Below are 20,136 nucleotides of genomic sequence, written 5' to 3'. Positions count from 1 at the left end.
CATCCATTCATCATTCATCCATTCATCCATTCATCATTCATCCACCATCCATTCATCATCCATCCATCCATTCATCATTCATCCATCCATCATCGATTCATAATCTATTCATCATATATTCATCCATTCATCATCCATTCATTCATCCATCCATCCATCCATCCATCCATTCGTCAATCATCCATCATTCATCCATCCATCAATCATCCCTCCATTCATCATCCATCCATCATCCATCCATTCATCATCCATCCATCCATAATTCATCATCCATCCATCATCCATCCATCCATCATCCATTCATCATTCATCCATCATCCATCCATTAATCCATCCATCCATCCATCCATCCAATGATCATCCATCCATCATCCATCCATCATCCATCCACCCATCATCCATCCATCCAATGATCATCCATCCATCATCCATCCACCCATCATCCATCCATCCAATGATCATCCATCCATCATCCATCCATCATCCATCCATCCATCCATCATCCATCCATCCATTCATCCATCCATCCATCCATCCATCATCCACGTATCCATTCATCATCCATCCATCCATTCATCCATCCATCATCCATCCATCTATCATCCATCCAGCCGCCCATCATCCATCCATTCATCCATCCATCAATTCATCCATGTATCCATCATCCATCAATCCATCAATCCACCCATCATCCATCCATCTATCATCCATCCATCATCCATTCATCCATCATCCATCCATCCATCCATCCACCCACCAAAAATCCATACATCCATCATCCATCCATCATACATCCATCATACATCCATCCATCCATCATCCATCCATTAATCCATCCATTCATCCATCATCCATCCATCATCCATCAATTAATCCATCCATCCACCCATCATCCATCCATCCATCCAATGATCATCCATCCATCATCCATCCATCCATCATCCATCCAACCATCATCCATCCATCCATCCATCATCCATGCATCCATTCATCATCCATCCATCCATTCATCCATCCATCATCCATGTATCCATCATCCATCCATCCATCATCATTCTTCATCCATCCATCATCCATCCATCCATCATCCATCCAACCATCCATCCATCCATCATCCGTCCATCATCCATCCATCATCCATCCATCCACCCAACATCCATCCATCCATCAATCATCCATCATCCATCCATCCATCATCCATCCATTCATCATCCATCCATCATCCATCCATCCATCCATCATCATTCTTCATCCATCCATCCATCATCCATCCATCCATCCAACCATCCATCATCCATCCATCATCCATCCATCATCCATCCAATCCCATTTCAAATTTTATTACTTGCGTATAAAGCCCAAAACGGCTTAGTTCCGCATTATTTACAAGACCTGATAGTGCCTTATGTTCCTGGCAGAGCTCTCAGAGTGCAGGTTTACTCGTAGTTCCTATCCATCCTTCATCCATCCAACCATCCATCCATCATCCATCCATCATCAATCCATCATCCATCCATCCACCCACCCATCATCCATCCATCCATCAATCATCCATCATCCATCCAACATCCATCCATCCATCCATACATCCATCCATCAATCATCCATCCATCATCCATCCACCCATCCATCATCCATCCATCCATCCATATTCCATCCATCCATCCATCCATCCATCCATCCATCCATCCATCCATCCATCTGTCCATTCATCCATCCATCATCCATCATCCATCCAATCCCATTTAAAATTGTATTACTTGTGTATAAAGCCCAAAACGGCTTAGCTCTACATTATTTACAAGACCTGATAGTGCCTTACGTTCCTGGCAGAGCTCTCCGTTCTCAGAGTGCAGGTTTACTTGTAGTTCCTATCCATCCATTATCCATCCAACCATCCACCCATCCATCATCCATCCAACCATCCATCCATCATCCATCCATCCATCCATCCATCCATCCATCCATCCATCCATCCATCCATCATCCATCCATTATCCTTCCAATCCCATTTAAAATTGTATTACTTGCCTATAAAGCCCAAAACGGCTTAGCTCTACATTATTTACAAGACCTGATAGTGCCTTATGTTCCTGGCAGAGCTCTCCGTTCTCAGAGTGCAGGTTTACTCGTAGTTCCTATCCATCCATCATCCAACCATCCATCATCCATCCATCCGTCATCAATCCATCATCAATCCATCATCCATCCATAAATCATCCATCCATCATCCATCCATACATCATCCATCCATCATCCATCCATCCACCCATCAATCTATCATCCACCCATCATCCATCCATCCATCATCCATCCATCATCCATCCATCCATCATCCATCCATCCACCCATCATCCATCCATCCATCATCCACCCATCATCCATCCATCCATCATCCATCCGTCCATTCATCCATCATCTATCCATCCATCCATCCATCATCCATCCATCCATCCATCTATCATCCATCCATCCATCATCCATCCATCCACCAAACATCCGTCATCCATCCATCCATCCACCAAACATCCATACATCCATCATCCATCCATCCAGCCATCATCCATGTATCCATCCATTCATCATCCATCCATCATCAATCCATCATCCATCCATCCACCCACCCATCATCCATCCATCCATCCATCATCCATTCATTCATCATCCATCCATCATCCATCCATCCATCCTTCATCCATCCATCCATCCATCCATCCATCCATCATCATTCTTCATCCATCCATCCATCATCCATCCATCCATCCATCCAACCATCCATCATCCATCCATCATCCATCCATCATCCATCCACCCATCATCCATCCATCCAATGATCATCCATCCATCATCCATCCATCCATCATCCATCCATCCATTCATCCATCCATCCATCCATCCATCATCCACGTATCCATTCATCATCCATCCATCCATTCATCCATCCATCATCCATCCATCTATCATCCATCCAGCCGCCCATCACCCATCCATTCATCCATCCATCAATTCATCCATGTATCCATCATCCATCAATCCATCAATCCACCCATCATCCATCCATCATCCATCCATCAATCATCCATCATCCATTCATCCATCATCCATCCATCCATCCACCCACCAAAAATCCATACATCCATCATCCATCCATCATACATCCATCATCCATCCATCATCCATCATCCATCCATCCATCATCCATCCATTAATTCATCCATTCATCCATCATCCATCCATCATCCATCAATTAATCCATCCATCCACCCATCATCCATCCATCCATCCAATGATCATCCATCCATCATCCATCCATCCATCCATCATCCATCCAACCATCATCCATCCATCCATCCATCATCCATGCATCCATTCATCATCCATCCATCCATTCATCCATCCATCATCCATGTATCCATCATCCATCCATCCATCATCATTCTTCATCCATCCATCATCCATCCATCCATCATCCATCCAACCATCCATCCATCCATCATCCGTCCATCATCCATCCATCATCCATCCATCCATCCACCCACCCAACATCCATCCATCCATCAATCATCCATCATCCATCCATCCATCATCCATCCATTCATCATCCATCCATCATCCATCCATCCATCCATCATCATTCTTCATCCATCCATCCATCATCCATCCATCCATCCAACCATCCATCATCCATCCATCATCCATCCATCATCCATCCAATCCCATTTCAAATTTTATTACTTGCGTATAAAGCCCAAAACGGCTTAGTTCCGCATTATTTACAAGACCTGATAGTGCCTTATGTTCCTGGCAGAGCTCTCAGAGTGCAGGTTTACTCGTAGTTCCTATCCATCCTTCATCCATCCAACCATCCATCCATCATCCATCCATCATCAATCCATCATCCATCCATCCACCCACCCATCATCCATCCATCCATCAATCATCCATCATCCATCCAACATCCATCCATCCATCCATACATCCATCCATCAATCATCCATCCATCATCCATCCACCCATCCATCATCCATCCATCCATCCATATTCCATCCATCCATCCATCCATCCATTCATCCATCTGTCCATTCATCCATCCATCATCCATCATCCATCCAATCCCATTTAAAATTGTATTACTTGTGTATAAAGCCCAAAACGGCTTAGCTCCGCATTATTTACAAGACCTGATAGTGCCTTACGTTCCTGGCAGAGCTCTCCGTTCTCAGAGTGCAGGTTTACTTGTAGTTCCTATCCATCCATTATCCATCCAACCATCCACCCATCCATCATCCATCCAACCATCCATCATCCATCCATCCATCCATCCATCCATCCATCCATCCATCCATCCATCCATCATCCATCCATTATCCTTCCAATCCCATTTAAAATTGTATTACTTGCCTATAAAGCCCAAAACGGCTTAGCTCTACATTATTTACAAGACCTGATAGTGCCTTATGTTCCTGGCAGAGCTCTCCGTTCTCAGAGTGCAGGTTTACTCGTAGTTCCTATCCATCCATCATCCAACCATCCATCATCCATCCATCCGTCATCAATCCATCATCAATCCATCATCCATCCATCAATCATCCATCCATCATCCATCCATACATCATCCATCCATCATCCATCCATCCACCCATCATCCATCCATCTATCATCCACCCATCATCCATCCATCCATCATCCATCCATCATCCATCCATCCATCATCCATCCATCCACCCATCATCCATCCATCCATCATCCACCCATCATCCATCCATCCATCATCCATCCGTCCATTCATCCATCATCTATCCATCCATCCATCCATCATCCATCCATCCACCCATCATCCATCCATCTATCATCCATCCATCCATCATCCATCCATCCACCAAACATCCGTCATCCATCCATCCATCCACCAAACATCCATACATCCATCATCCATCCATCCAGCCATCATCCATGTATCCATCCATTCATCATCCATCCATCATCAATCCATGATCCATCCATCCACCCACCCATCATCCATCCATCCATCCATCATCCATCCATTCATCATCCATCCATCATCCATCCATCCATCATCCATCCATCCATCCATCCATCATCATTCTTCATCCATCCATCCATCATCCATCCATCCATCCATCCAACCATCCATCATCCATCCATCATCCATCCATCATCCATCCATCATCCATCCATATTCCATCCATCCATCCATCCATCCATCCATCATCCATCCATCCATCCATTCATCCATCTGTCCATTCATCCATCCATCATCCATCATCCATCCAATCCCATTTAAAATTGTATTACTTGTGTATAAAGCCCAAAACGGCTTAGCTCCGCATTATTTACAAGACCTGATAGTGCCTTACGTTCCTGGCAGAGCTCTCCGTTCTCAGAGTGCAGGTTTACTTGTAGTTCCTATCCATCCATTATCCATCCAACCATCCACCCATCCATCATCCATCCAACCATCCATCATCCATCCATCCATCCATCCATCCATCCATCCATCCATCCATCCATCCATCCATCCATCCATCCATCCATCATCCATCCATTATCCTTCCAATCCCATTTAAAATTGTATTACTTGCCTATAAAGCCCAAAACGGCTTAGCTCTACATTATTTACAAGACCTGATAGTGCCTTATGTTCCTGGCAGAGCTCTCCGTTCTCAGAGTGCAGGTTTACTCGTAGTTCCTATCCATCCATCATCCAACCATCCATCATCCATCCATCCGTCATCAATCCATCATCCATCCATCATCCATCCATCCATCAATCATCCATCATCCATCCATACATCATCCATCCATCATCCATCCATCCACCCATCATCCATCCATCTATCATCCACCCATCATCCATCCATCCATCCATCATCCATCCATCATCCATCCATCCACCCATCATCCATCCATCCATCATCCATCCATCCATCATCCATCCGTCCATTCATCCATCATCTATCCATCCATCCATCCATCATCCATCCATCCACCCATCATCCATCCATCTATCATCCATCCATCCATCATCCATCCATCCACCAAACATCCGTCATCCATCCATCCATCCACCAAACATCCATACATCCATCATCCATCCATCCAGCCATCATCCATGTATCCATCCATTCATCATCCATCCATCATCAATCCATCATCCATCCATCCACCCACCCATCATCCATCCATCCATCATCCATCCATTCATCATCCATCCATCATCCATCCATCCATCATCATTCTTCATCCATCCATCCATCCATCCAACCATCCATCATCCATCCATCATCCATCCATCATCCATCCATCAATCATCCATCCATCATCCATCCATACATCATCCATCCATCATCCATCCATCCACCCATCATCCATCCATCTATCATCCACCCATCATCCATCCATCCATCATCCATCCATCATCCATCCATCCATCATCCATCCATCCACCCATCATCCATCCATCCATCATCCATCCATCCACCCATCATCCATCCATCTATCATCCACCCATCATCCATCAATCCATCATCAATCCATCATCCATCCATCAATCATCCATCCATCATCCATCCATACATCATCCATCCATCATCCATCCATCCACCCATCATCCATCCATCTATCATCCACCCATCATCCATCCATCCATCATCCATCCATCATCCATCCATCCATCATCCATCCATCCACCCATCATCCATCCATCCATCATCCACCCATCATCCATCCATCCATCATCCATCCGTCCATTCATCCATCATCTATCCATCCATCCATCCATCATCCATCCATCCACCCATCATCCATCCATCTATCATCCATCCATCCATCATCCATCCATCCACCAAACATCCGTCATCCATCCATCCATCCACCAAACATCCATACATCCATCATCCATCCATCCAGCCATCATCCATGTATCCATCCATTCATCATCCATCCATCATCAATCCATGATCCATCCATCCACCCACCCATCATCCATCCATCCATCCATCATCCATCCATTCATCATCCATCCATCATCCATCCATCCATCATCCATCCATCCATCCATCCATCATCATTCTTCATCCATCCATCCATCATCCATCCATCCATCCATCCAACCATCCATCATCCATCCATCATCCATCCATCATCCATCCATATTCCATCCATCCATCCATCCATCCATCCATCATCCATCCATCCATCCATTCATCCATCTGTCCATTCATCCATCCATCATCCATCATCCATCCAATCCCATTTAAAATTGTATTACTTGTGTATAAAGCCCAAAACGGCTTAGCTCCGCATTATTTACAAGACCTGATAGTGCCTTACGTTCCTGGCAGAGCTCTCCGTTCTCAGAGTGCAGGTTTACTTGTAGTTCCTATCCATCCATTATCCATCCAACCATCCACCCATCCATCATCCATCCAACCATCCATCATCCATCCATCCATCCATCCATCCATCCATCCATCCATCCATCCATCCATCCATCCATCCATCCATCCATCATCCATCCATTATCCTTCCAATCCCATTTAAAATTGTATTACTTGCCTATAAAGCCCAAAACGGCTTAGCTCTACATTATTTACAAGACCTGATAGTGCCTTATGTTCCTGGCAGAGCTCTCCGTTCTCAGAGTGCAGGTTTACTCGTAGTTCCTATCCATCCATCATCCAACCATCCATCATCCATCCATCCGTCATCAATCCATCATCCATCCATCATCCATCCATCCATCAATCATCCATCATCCATCCATACATCATCCATCCATCATCCATCCATCCACCCATCATCCATCCATCTATCATCCACCCATCATCCATCCATCCATCCATCATCCATCCATCATCCATCCATCCACCCATCATCCATCCATCCATCATCCATCCATCCATCATCCATCCGTCCATTCATCCATCATCTATCCATCCATCCATCCATCATCCATCCATCCACCCATCATCCATCCATCTATCATCCATCCATCCATCATCCATCCATCCACCAAACATCCGTCATCCATCCATCCATCCACCAAACATCCATACATCCATCATCCATCCATCCAGCCATCATCCATGTATCCATCCATTCATCATCCATCCATCATCAATCCATCATCCATCCATCCACCCACCCATCATCCATCCATCCATCATCCATCCATTCATCATCCATCCATCATCCATCCATCCATCATCATTCTTCATCCATCCATCCATCCATCCAACCATCCATCATCCATCCATCATCCATCCATCATCCATCCAATCCCATTTCAAATTTTATTACTTGCCTATAAAGCCCAAAACGGCTTAGTTCCGCATTATTTACAAGACCTGATAGTGCCTTATGTTCCTGGCAGAGCTCTCAGAGTGCAGGTTTACTCGTAGTTCCTATCCATCCATCATCCATCCAACCATCCATCCATCCATCATCCATCCATCATCAACCCATCATCCATCCATCCATCCACCCACCCATCATCCATCCATCCATCAATCATCCATCATCCATACATCCATCATCCATCCACCCATCCATCATCCATCCATCCATCCATATTCCATCCATCCATCCATCATCCATCCATCCATCATCCATCCATCCATTCATCCATCTGTCCATTCATCCATCCATCATCCATCCAATCCCATTTAAAATTGTATTACTTGTGTATAAAGCCCAAAACGGCTTAGCTCTGCATTATTTACAAGACCTGATAGTGCCTTACGTTCCTGGCAGAGCTCTCCGTTCTCAGAGTGCAGGTTTACTTGTAGTTCCTATCCATCCATTATCCATCCAACCATCCATCATCCATCCAACCATCCATCATCCATCCATCATCCATCCATCCATCCATCCATCCATCCATCCATCCATCCATCATCCATCCATTATCCTTCCAATCCCATTTAAAATTGTATTACTTGCCTATAAAGCCCAAAACGGCTTAGCTCTACATTATTTACAAGACCTGATAGTGCCTTATGTTCCTGGCAGAGCTCTCCGTTCTCAGAGTGCAGGTTTACTCGTAGTTCCTATCCATCCATCATCCAACCATCCATCATCTATCCATCCGTCATCCATCTATCATCCATCCATCATCCATCCATCCATCAATCATCCATCCATCCATCATCCATCCATACATCATCCATCCACCCATCATCCTTCCATTCATCATCATTCTTCATCCATCCATCCATCCATCCATCCATCCATCCATACATCATCCATCCACCCATCATCCTTCCATTCATCATCATTCTTCATCCATCCATCCATCCATCCATCCATCCATACATCATCCATCCACCCATCATCCTTCCATCCATCATCATTCTTCATCCATCCATCAATCCACCATCCATCCATCCATCATCCATCCATCCATCATCCATCCAATCCCATTTCAAATTTTATTACTTGGGTTCGATTCCCACCGGGGGACGCTGTGGGTGCTGAAGTGCGTGTTAGTTCCCCCATGACTTCAGCGCCCACACCATGGGTGGGGTTGGCGAAAGGGCCTTTCTGTGTGGAGTTTGCATGTTCTCCCCGTGTTCCCTTGGGTAGCTAATGTGAGCTACCCTCACAAAAACATGCACACAGTCCTGGGCTATACATGCCCCCTCTGGCCAACCGGGGCGCCAGATGGGGTGGGGAGGATCCAGCCGGAATAACGTGATCCTTCCACGCGCTACGTCCGGCCGGAGAAGCCCCACCCTGTCTGGTGAAAAGATGCGGCCTGCTCACTCCTCTGGTTAAGGAGGAGACCTGAGCTCAGTGCAGGGCCCTCCCAGGGTTGGTAGAGGATGGCAATGCCCAGGACTGTCACTTAGGTAGGAGCACGGGGTGGTAAAAATGGGAAAAAACCGGGATAAAAATATATTAAAAAAAAAATAAAATTATTCCATCCATCAATCCACCATCCATCCATCCATCATCCATCCAATCCCATTTCAAATTTTATTACTTGGGTTCGATTCCCACCGGGGGACGCTGTGGGCGCTGAAGTGCGTGTTAGTTCCCCCATGACTTCAGCGCCCACACCATGGGTGGGATTGGCGAAAGGGCCTTTCTGTGTGGAGTTTGCATGTTCTCCCCGTGTTCCCTTGGGTAACTAATGGGAGCTACCCTCACAAAAACATGCACACAGTCCTGGGCTATACATGCCCCCTCTGGCCAACCGGGGCGCCAGATGGGGTGGGGAGGATCCGGCCGGAATAACGTGATCCTTCCACGCGCTACGTCCGGCCGGAGAAGCCCCACCCTGTCTGGTGAAAAGATGCGGCCTGCTCACTCCTCTGGTTAAGGAGGAGACCTGAGCTCAGTGCAGGGCCCTCCCGGGGTTGGTAGAGGATGGCAATGCCCAGGACTGTCACTTAGGTAGGAGCACGGGGTGGTAAAAATGGGAAAAAACCGGGATAAAAATATATTAAAAAAAAAAACAAAATTATTACTTGCGTATAAAGTCCAAAACGGCTTAGCTCCATATTATTTACAAGACCTGATAGTGCCTTATGTTCCTGGCAGAGCTCTCCGCTCTCAGAGTGCAGGTTTACTCGTAGTTCCTAGAGTATCTAAATGTGGTGAAACTCCCAGGGTGGCGTTGTTGGTCCTCCAATTTTGTAGATTCTGCCCTTTATAAAAATAATAGTAGCCCCTCGTAACGCCACATAAATGTAGATTTGGAGGGCGGGCGTTCTGCTATCAGGCACCATTACTATGGAACCAACTTCCAATCTGGGTTAAGGAGGCTGACACCACCTCCACCTTTAAAACTAAACTTAAAACCTTTCTGTTTAGTAAAGCCTATAGTTAGTGTTTAGTAAACCTCTAGCTGGTGTTGGTAAATCTCTAGGTAGTGTAAACTCTAGTGTGTTAGAGTCAGTAGTCATAGTTGAACAAGACTATAATAGTTAGTCTCAAATATAGCTTGGTGGTAGATATGCTGCTATAGGCCTATGCTGCAGGGGGGACCGACATGATCCACTGGGCGGTGCCTCTCACCCTTCTTCTCCTCTCCTCTTCCCTTCCTCTCTTCTCCATTTCCTTTTTTATTTATTATAAATATCTCATAGCTATCATTTTTGTCCATCGTTCCTGTAGTTTCTTGTGCCGGCCCCCTTTTTTTCTCTTTTGTGCATGTTTGCAGGCCGGAGCTTCAGGAGCTGCGTTCTGGCCTGTGTTCCCCCCCCCCCACCCCTGGTCATCCCGTTGCTGCTTCCACCTGCCTGCTGTGCTGCTGACATCCCCGACCCACCAGTCTGGCCCTCGGCAGGAGGGTCCCCCCTTATGATCCAGGTCCTGGTCCAGGTTTCTTCCTCCTAAAGGGGAGTTTTTACCTGCCATTGTTTATGTAATAATTGCTCGGGAGTTTATGTTTATGTTCTGCGTCTAGAGACAACTATGTTGTATTAGACGCTATATAAATAAAATTGAATTGAATTGAATTAAACATGAGGACAGAGACGTGAGGACGGAGACGTGGGGACATAAATTTGAGGACAGAGACGTGAGGACGGAGACGTGAGGACGGAGACGTGGGGACATAAATTTGAGGACAGAGACGTGAGGACGTTCCTGCTGAAGGCTCCAAAGTTCAGACGGGGACACTCCAGCAGCTGCCGCGGCGCTAACATGTCCCCAGGACGTCCTGGAGGACACGTGTCCCGCCACGTGTCCTGATCTCAGCCTGGCAGCAGATGTGGACGCTGCTGCTGCAGGGCGTCCCCCCCCCGTCCCCCTGAAGACGCCTCAGATCTCCGAGACGCCTCAGGGCTCAGACACCGTCCATCAGCACAACATGTCCCTCTCAGACGACGCTCAGGGAAACAAGTTACAGGAAGTGAGAGGAGACGAAAGACTGGAACTCCTGACAAAACTTTAAATAATATTAATAATAATTTTATACAAATTTATGAGAGAAAATCCCGTCTCCACGTCTCCACTTCAGCCGGAGCTTCTCGTTTTCTTCCTCACACGTCAGCAGCTCTGGTTCTAACAGGCGAGGAAATGACTTGGAAATGTTTTAATGAAATATTTCATCTGGAAACGGCAACTGAAGAAGATCCAGTCTGATCCAGTCTGATCAGGAGATCCAGTCTGGATTGTTGCAGGGTGGAGGGTTGGGTGTGGGCTGCGGGGGAGCAGCCGCTCAGCTGATTGGGCACACCTGTGCCCAATTGGGCTGATTGGGCACACCTGTGCCCAATCAGCCTCTCCACCTGCCTGGTTTAATAAGCAGCGACTGCACCAGCAAGTCTCTGCTGGGAGGACGGAGCTGCTGAAGGTTCTGAGTCCTGGTTCACGTCTGTGTGATTCAGAATAAAACATTTCCTGCACTAAACCCTGTGTCCTCTGTTCTGTCCGTCGAACCCAAGTAGCAAACCGGTGCTACTTGGACAATTCAACACCGAGACAGAAGACCAAGATTCAATAACCAGGTCTGACAACAATAGTTCTGCTTTATTAAAGGCACAATCAGACAAATCATCTTCATCATCATCATCATCATCATCATCATCAGTTCTGGGACGGCGACCCGGTCCAGAACCAAAACCATCAGGAGAACCGTCAGGAGAACCCCCTCCTGGACCAGGTCTTGGGGGACCTGCTGCTGGACCGGGTCTTGGGTTCAGGCTCTGGGACCGGGTCTTGGGGGACCAGCTGGTTCAGGCTCTGGGACCCGGTCCCCCCCCGGAGAGACAGGCCGGGGTGTAGATCTTCACCGTCTCGTCCCAGGAACAGTCCACCACCTGCAGAGGAGGAACCGTTAGGTTATGTCCTCGTAGAGTTCCTGCTGAAGGAACCATCTACTGAGGAACCATCTACTGATGAACCATCTACTGAGAGTTCCTGTTGAAGGAACCATCTACTGATGGAACCATCTACTGAGGAACCATCTACTGATGAACCATCTACTGAGAGTTCCTGTTGAAGGAACCATCTACTGAGGAACCATCTACTGAGGAACCATCTACTGAAGGAACCATCTACTGGAGGAACCATCTACTGAGGAACCATCTACTGAGGAACCATCTACTGAGAGTTCCTGCTACTCTCCATAGTAAAGCCCATTGAAAAGCATGTGACTGTAATCGTCCATTAATGCAGCTTTAGATACTTGATTTTTAGTTGGAACTTGATTTGGCTTTTTGTTCTAACCCTGAACGACTAAAGGTTTGTTGTTTGTTGTTTGTAAGTTCAGTGCGAAGACAGAGTGAGATTCTTTTGAAGAAAACGTTTGATTACATTACAGTGAATGGGGACTGAGACAGGTATTGGCGCCCCTCTAGCCTCCTTGTTTAAATTTTGTGCAGACCCCGCCTGTCAAAGTCACATCCCAACACCTATGTCTACATTCTGACCAAAAATTATTAGCCTCCTTTTTTACGGTTTGGCCGTGAGCTCGAGTTACAAATAAAAAATTTGGTTATTTTTTACTGTTTCTAACACTCTACCAACCGACATGCGCACTCTAGATGTGACAAAAAAGTGATTTCCAGTCCTCGCTTGAGTGCTCATATTTTGAAAAGTGTACATCTTAGGAAAAAACTGTTTGGAGAGAAGAGAAGTTTTCCTCCGTTTTGAAGTTTGAATGACTTTTCTACGTGCAAGTATGAGAAAGTTAGGTGACTCAGAAAAAAGGTGAATTTTGGCTTTTTTTTTTACCTTCTCCCATCCACAGTGTGACATTCCGCGCCACACACATACATGGGAAAATCTCCCCATTAGTTTGGAAATTTGGAAATGTTTTTGCACTTCGTGCGAAAAACTATTTGTGCCATCGCTCTAAAGATTCACAGGACTGTAGTTAAATTCAGGGCCTACAACTTTCTAAATCGGTTCAGAATTTTTTGAGTAACGGTGTGCGAGTGGTGAGGCCCCAAAGTTCTCCCAATGCGTTCAAAATGGGCCAAAAAGCGTACGTTTTCGCACGTTGCGCAAAAACGTGCGCACCAATCGCTAATAAAAGTCATAACACTTGATTCCCGATTAGGGCGCACGTTTCTACGTTTTTACTTTTCGCGTTTTCTCAAACTGCGGGACTAGTTACGCACCAAAGTTTATACGGAAGAATAAATAATAAACCTGAGCAATAATAAGAGTGCCTCTGGTGCAGCCGTGGCACTAATTATTATTTTCAAACTTAAGTTGTGTCTGTGGTTTTCATACGAATTGGACTCCTCATTGAACCTGTTTTATAGAGTTCCTGCTGAATAGTGTTGTCCCGATCGATCGGGCCCGATCACGGCATTTTCAAAACATCGGTCAAAAAAGTATCGGGACAAACCTAGTTATTAATATTTTTAATATATATTAAATGGTTTTATATATAGTTGCATTTAACGTCACTTCCGGCTGCTGGCCAAAAGTGACGAAGTAAGAGAAACTAACATGGTTTACATGCTTGAATTGTGAAATTTTCTATCTGTTCATGTTCATTAAGCTGCTGCTGTTAGTTCATTCATTCATTCATTCATTCATTCATTCATTCATTCATTCATTCATTCATTCATTCATTCATTCATTCATTCAGAATGTTGCACTAAGGTTAAGCCAAAAAGTATTTTAATTTTCTTGTGTTTGTGAGTTTGACTGGATGTCATTCAACTACCTCTTTTGAAGTTAAATGTATTTATTTTTGTTATTGCACTATTCTGCACTTTTTGTTTTAGTTTACAATTTCATGTTTTTACATTTTGTGGCACCAGAGCTGATAAGCTTTGTTGAAATAATGTCCATGTTGTTTCCAATGGACAAGAAAAGAAACTTGGGATCATTGAGTTTTAGTCCTCTTTTCTTTTTTTTTTTAAATTCATTTCCAAAATGTATCTGATCGGAAATGTATCAGGAGCCAAAAAAAGTGATCGGATCGGGAAAAATCGGGATCGCCAGAAACTCAAACTCAAGTGATCGGGAGTTAAAAAATCCTGGGGCCGGATTCACAAAACATTCTTAAGAAAAAAAATCTTCTTAGGTTTTTCTTAAGTTCAGTCTTAAGAAGAAAAAAGAGAAGAAGTCATATTCTCCAAAAAAGTTCTTAAGTATTTTCTCAACTTTCTTCTTAAGAAAAAATGTAAGAATAAATGGTATTCTTGAAATAAAAGTTCTCAAATTTGTTCTTGACTTTTTTCCTAACTTTAAGACAACCTTGACCTGTCTTAAAATGTCGGTGGTCGAGACCCGCCATGGCTGAAAATAAAAGTAACGCTGCAAACAAAAAGAAACGCGGCTGCAAATAAAATAAACCCTGCTGAAAATAAAATAAAAAAACGACGCAAATAAAAAAGCCACAACAGAAGTGAATTACCGGGGACTCTTTTTGCCGATGCACCGGTGTTTTTATGTTGTGTTTTTATGTAACACATTAAAAATGACACGTAGCGACGTTGAACACTAACCTTTTCACTTATTTTCTCGTTCGTTGTTCTTCTTATTCCTCGCTCTTCTTATTTCTTCCTTTTCACTTTAAGACAACCTCTTCGTCTTCTTCTTCTCCTCTCACGTAAAAAACACCGGTGCATCAGCAAAAATAGTCCCCGGTAATTCACTTCCGTTGTGGCTTTTTTATTTGCATGTTTTTTTTTTATTTGCAATCACATTTTTTTTATTTGCAGCAGCGTTTCTTTATATTTGCAGCGTTTATTTTATTTGCAAAGCGTTTCTTTTATTTGCAGCGGCGTTTTGTTTTATTTGCAGCGTTTATTTTATTTGCAGCATTTATTTTATTTGCAGCTGCGTTTCTTTTTATTTGCAGCGTTTATTTTATTTGCTGCTGCGTTTCTTTTCATTTGCAGCGTTTCTTTTATTTGCAGCGGCGTTTTGTTTTATTTGCAGCAGGGTTTCTTTATATTTGCTAAGCGTTTATTTTATTTGCAAAGCGTTTCTTTATATTTGCTAAGCGTTTATTTTATTTGCAAAGCGCTTCTTTTCATTTGCAACGTTTATTTTATTTGCAGCAATGGCGGGTCTTGGCCACTGTAGGTAAAACTCTCACCTTTTTCAACACATTAATCTCCATAACCTTGAAAAGTTCTGCATCTCTTTTTCTCCTTCTCCATGTTTAGTGAGTGACTGACGGTTAAGACCTAAACTACCTATAAATGTTGTTTGTTGGCGCATGCAATGCAATGACGTATTTTAAGAAGTTCTTAAGTAGGAAAAATAAGAGATTCGTAAGAAATGACAGTTCTTAAGAAAATATTGAGGAATTTCACTTAAGAACTTTCTTATGAACTTCTTAATGTTAGATCTTAAGACATTTCTTAAGACATTTCTTGAGAACATATTGGTGAATCCGGGCCCTGGTCGGGACGACCGTAGTCCTGGAGGAACCAGTACCTGGTTCTGCAGGTGCAGGTTGAAGTCCAGCCCACACACGAACTCAGAGTGATGCTCAACGGTTCCCAGGAGGGGGGGGGTCCTGCTGAAGTCCCAGAACCTACACACACACACACACACACACACACACACACACACACACACACACACACACACACAGTCTTTCATTAGTGTGATTGGCTGCAGCTCCGTTCCCTCTGGTCCTGAAGTTAACGCAGTGTGTGTGTGTGTGTGTGTGTGTGTGTGTGTGTGTGTGTGTGTGTGTGTGTGTGTGTGTTAGCCCTGACGCAGCAAACACTCCAGACTCATCCACTTTGCAAATGTAATTAAATCATTTTTAGGAGGAGCTGCAGCTCCAATAAGCTCTATTAGACACACACACACACACACACACACACACACACACACACACACACACACACACACACACACACACACACACACACACACACACACACAGTGATTTAGACTAACAGCTCATTCAGTAAATTTATAAAAACCTCTCAATCCCCGAACAAACGAACAAATGTCTCCAGACGCCCATGAATCACTGCGAGTGTGTGTGTGTGTGTGTGTGTGTGTGTGTGTGTGTGTGTGTGTGTGTGTGTGTGTGTGTGTGTGTGTGTTTCACAAACACACAAAGATAATCATTACTAAGCATTGTAGATCTGTTATGGATATCGAGGTCCAAGAAAAAAACATTTGTTCCTCTAGAGTTCATCAGGTCCAGCAGCTGGTCCCAGCCCAGGTCTGGACTGGGACCAGTCCAGACCTGGACCTGGTCCCAGTCCAGACCTGGTGGCGAAGAGAATCTCTGAATGCAAAACACCGGATCCTGCAGCGTGGGAGTGGGAGGGGCAGGGTAACGGCCCGGTCAGGCGGGGGAGAGATTTGTCCGTCAAGACTCCTCTCCCTGGCCCTGCCCCTTCTCAACCTTTCCCCGACCCTGCACCCCAACCTGGGACTTGCTGATTGGGCCGGAGCTTCGGGAGCTGGTGCTGGCCTGCGGTCCCCACCCCCGGTCATCCCGCTGCTGCTTCCACCTGCCTGTGGTCCCCTACCCCGGTCATCCCGTTGCTGCTTCCACATGCCTGCTGTGCTGTTGCCGTCCCTGACCCCCAGTCTGGCCCTCGGCAGGAGGGTCCCCCCTTATGGTCCTGGTCCAGGTTTCTTCCTCCTAAAGGGGAGTTTTTCTTGCCACTGTTTGGCTTAAGGTTTTTCTCCCACTAGGGGAGTTTTTACCTGCCATTGTTTATGTAATAATTGCTCGGGGGTTTATGTTTATGTTCTGGATCTCTGGAAAGCGTCTACAGACAACTTTTGTTGTATTAGACGCTATATAAATAAAATTGAATTGAAATTGAGCCGTTTCCAGGGAAACAGACGAGCTGCAGGAAACATGTGACCGCGAGCACGAACACATCCAGGTGTCTCGTTCCTGCACGTCCGCATCATCCGGACAGACGGACAGACGGGTGACGCCTCCTTTTGTCTGCCGGAGAATCATCTGCTCCGTTCTGTGGAAACGTTTCTCACCTGCCGCTTTCAGTCCTTTACTAATACTGTCATTTAACAGACGCTTTTATCCAAAGAGACTTACACCTGAGATCAACACAAGCAGAAATCACGTAGGAGGTTCCAGCTGGATCAGAGCTGGTCAGACTGCTGAGATTACAGTTGGACTCAGGTACTTTCACGCCAGTGCTAGAATATCTTTTTATTCCTATAAATAAGAAAGCTACGTCTAAGAAGACTCCATCTTGACGTAAGTGCATGCATCTTACTAGATCAGGGATCCGCAACCCACGGCTCTTTAGCGCCGCCCTAGTGGCTCCTGGAGCTTTTTCAAAAATGTTTGACCTTTTTCTTCCTTTTTTTCTTTTTTTTTCTTCTTTTCCATTTTTTCTTATTTTTTGCCTTTTTTCTCTTTTTTTCTTGTTTTTTTCTTTTTTCCTTTTTTCTTTTTTTTCTTTCTTTCGCCTCTTTTTTTATTCCTTTTCCTTTCCTTTTTAATCTCAACATTCCTTTTTTCTCAACATTTCGACTTTTTTTAACAAAATTTTGACTATTTCCTCGACATTTCAACTTTTTTCTTGACATTTTGACTTTTTTCTCTCGACAATTCGGCTTTTTTCTCGAGATTGTACTTCAACATTAATCTCAACATTTCTACTTTTTTCTCGAAGTGCATAATAAAAAAAAAAACTTCCCCCAGTTCTAATATAGAAACATGCAGCATTTGTTTCTTCATTCTAATTCTGATACAAGACTTTTCATTTTTTGCGGCTCCAGACATATTTGTTTTTTGTGTTTGGATATGGATCTAAAACATTTTGGGACTCCTGTACTAGATGCTGAAGTTCTCCTTAAAAAGCTGGGTCTTTAGTTTGCTGTTAAAAGCAGGTCCAGACCTGCAGATCTAACAGTTTGGTAGTTCGTTCCACCATCGGGGAACAACGGAGGAGAAGAGTCTGATTCTGATTTCACACCACGTGGTGGTGGAAACACCTCAACTGTGGAGAGGGAGTGTAGCTCTGGATGAATGAGTGAAGGTATTGAGGAGCTTTTTGGGTGATTGTTTTGGTAGCCAGAAGCCGAATACCGAACATGGTTCTTCAGCAGTTTTTCATTTATTTTGCCAATTTTTTCACCATTGCATAAATCAAATACATTTGTTTTAGGCTTTTCAAAGAAAAAAATCTTTTACAAAATTACAAGGTAGAAAATATTTATTGAACATTTCCCAGCATGATGTTGTTTTGGTTCCACCTCCTGGTGAATGTTGGTAAAATTCTTATGGGGTTAGTTTTTGGTTGGCCAACAATTTATGTAGTGCGCAACGTTACGGGACGGAGCGGCCAGTCTATTTCCTTATTTTACAACGCCGTTATTAATTGTCCGTTTTTTTCCCACTTATTCCACCGAACACCAAAAGTGTTTTTTTGCCATTTTCGGCCGAACAATTTCGGTTACCGAACAATTTCGGTTACCGAACAATCGGTGCATCACTACTTGATACAGAGATTAGCTCTCTTGGGTTGGTTGAAGACAAGACGTGCTGCTGCATTGTGGGTAATCTGTAGAGGTTTAAATGAGCCGATCAACAAGGAGTTACAGTAGTCGATACGTGACACGACCAGAGCCTGAACCAAGAGCTGTGTCGTATGTTCTGTCAGGTAGAGTCTGGTTTTCCTGATGTTGTGGAGAGAGAACCGGCAAGAGAACCTTTACCCCCAAACAGGACGGAGGACGGAGGGACAGGGGGACGGGGGACGGAGGGACGGGGGGACGGGGGGAGCTCATTCAAACAGGAAATGAACGTTAAACAAACACGGGCAGCTCGTTATCTGCAGATAAGCAACGTTTGTAATGAGGAGAATAAAGGAGCTCTAAAGTAAACAGTTAATAATTCATGAAAACGAGCTTCCAGGAAACTGCTGGCTGGTTTCAGCTCAGAGGATGAGAATCATTGTTGGAGAAGTTCCCAGACGAGCGACTCTTAAACAGGTGAGACCGGAGGGTTGTGGGTCTGAGCAGGTCTGCAGAACCGGAGTACCCCAGGGGACCGTACTGGCCCCACTCCCCTTCCTTCAGACCTCTACGGGAGATTTGGATCATAAACTGATCCAAAAGGCCTCTTCAGTTCTGAAGTGAATGATTTATATATATATATATACATATATATATATATATATATACACACACACACACACACACACACACACACACACACACACACACACACACACATATATC

At 44.5% G+C, this 20,136-nt stretch overlaps 1 protein-coding gene across 1 annotated transcript in view; it reads right to left on the bottom strand.

The window, feature by feature from the left end:
* Window positions 1-12,493: 12,493 nt before the first annotated feature.
* pex7 (peroxisomal biogenesis factor 7) overlaps window positions 12,494-20,136 on the bottom strand; it is a 60,833-nt gene continuing 53,190 nt past the window's right edge. The window contains exons 10-11 of the mRNA XM_061746791.1: window positions 16,381-16,480; window positions 12,494-12,791 (exon numbers count right to left, since the gene is read on the bottom strand). Of these exons, the coding sequence (XP_061602775.1) occupies window positions 12,708-12,791; window positions 16,381-16,480 (184 nt within the window). The 3' untranslated portion in view covers window positions 12,494-12,707. The remainder of the gene's footprint in view (window positions 12,792-16,380; window positions 16,481-20,136) is intronic.

This window comes from Cololabis saira, chromosome 18 (assembly GCF_033807715.1).
Source record: "Cololabis saira isolate AMF1-May2022 chromosome 18, fColSai1.1, whole genome shotgun sequence".
NCBI lineage: Eukaryota > Metazoa > Chordata > Actinopteri > Beloniformes > Belonidae > Cololabis > Cololabis saira.
Note: the sequence above shows the minus strand (reverse complement) of the source record. Positions and strands in the feature narration are given on the sequence as shown.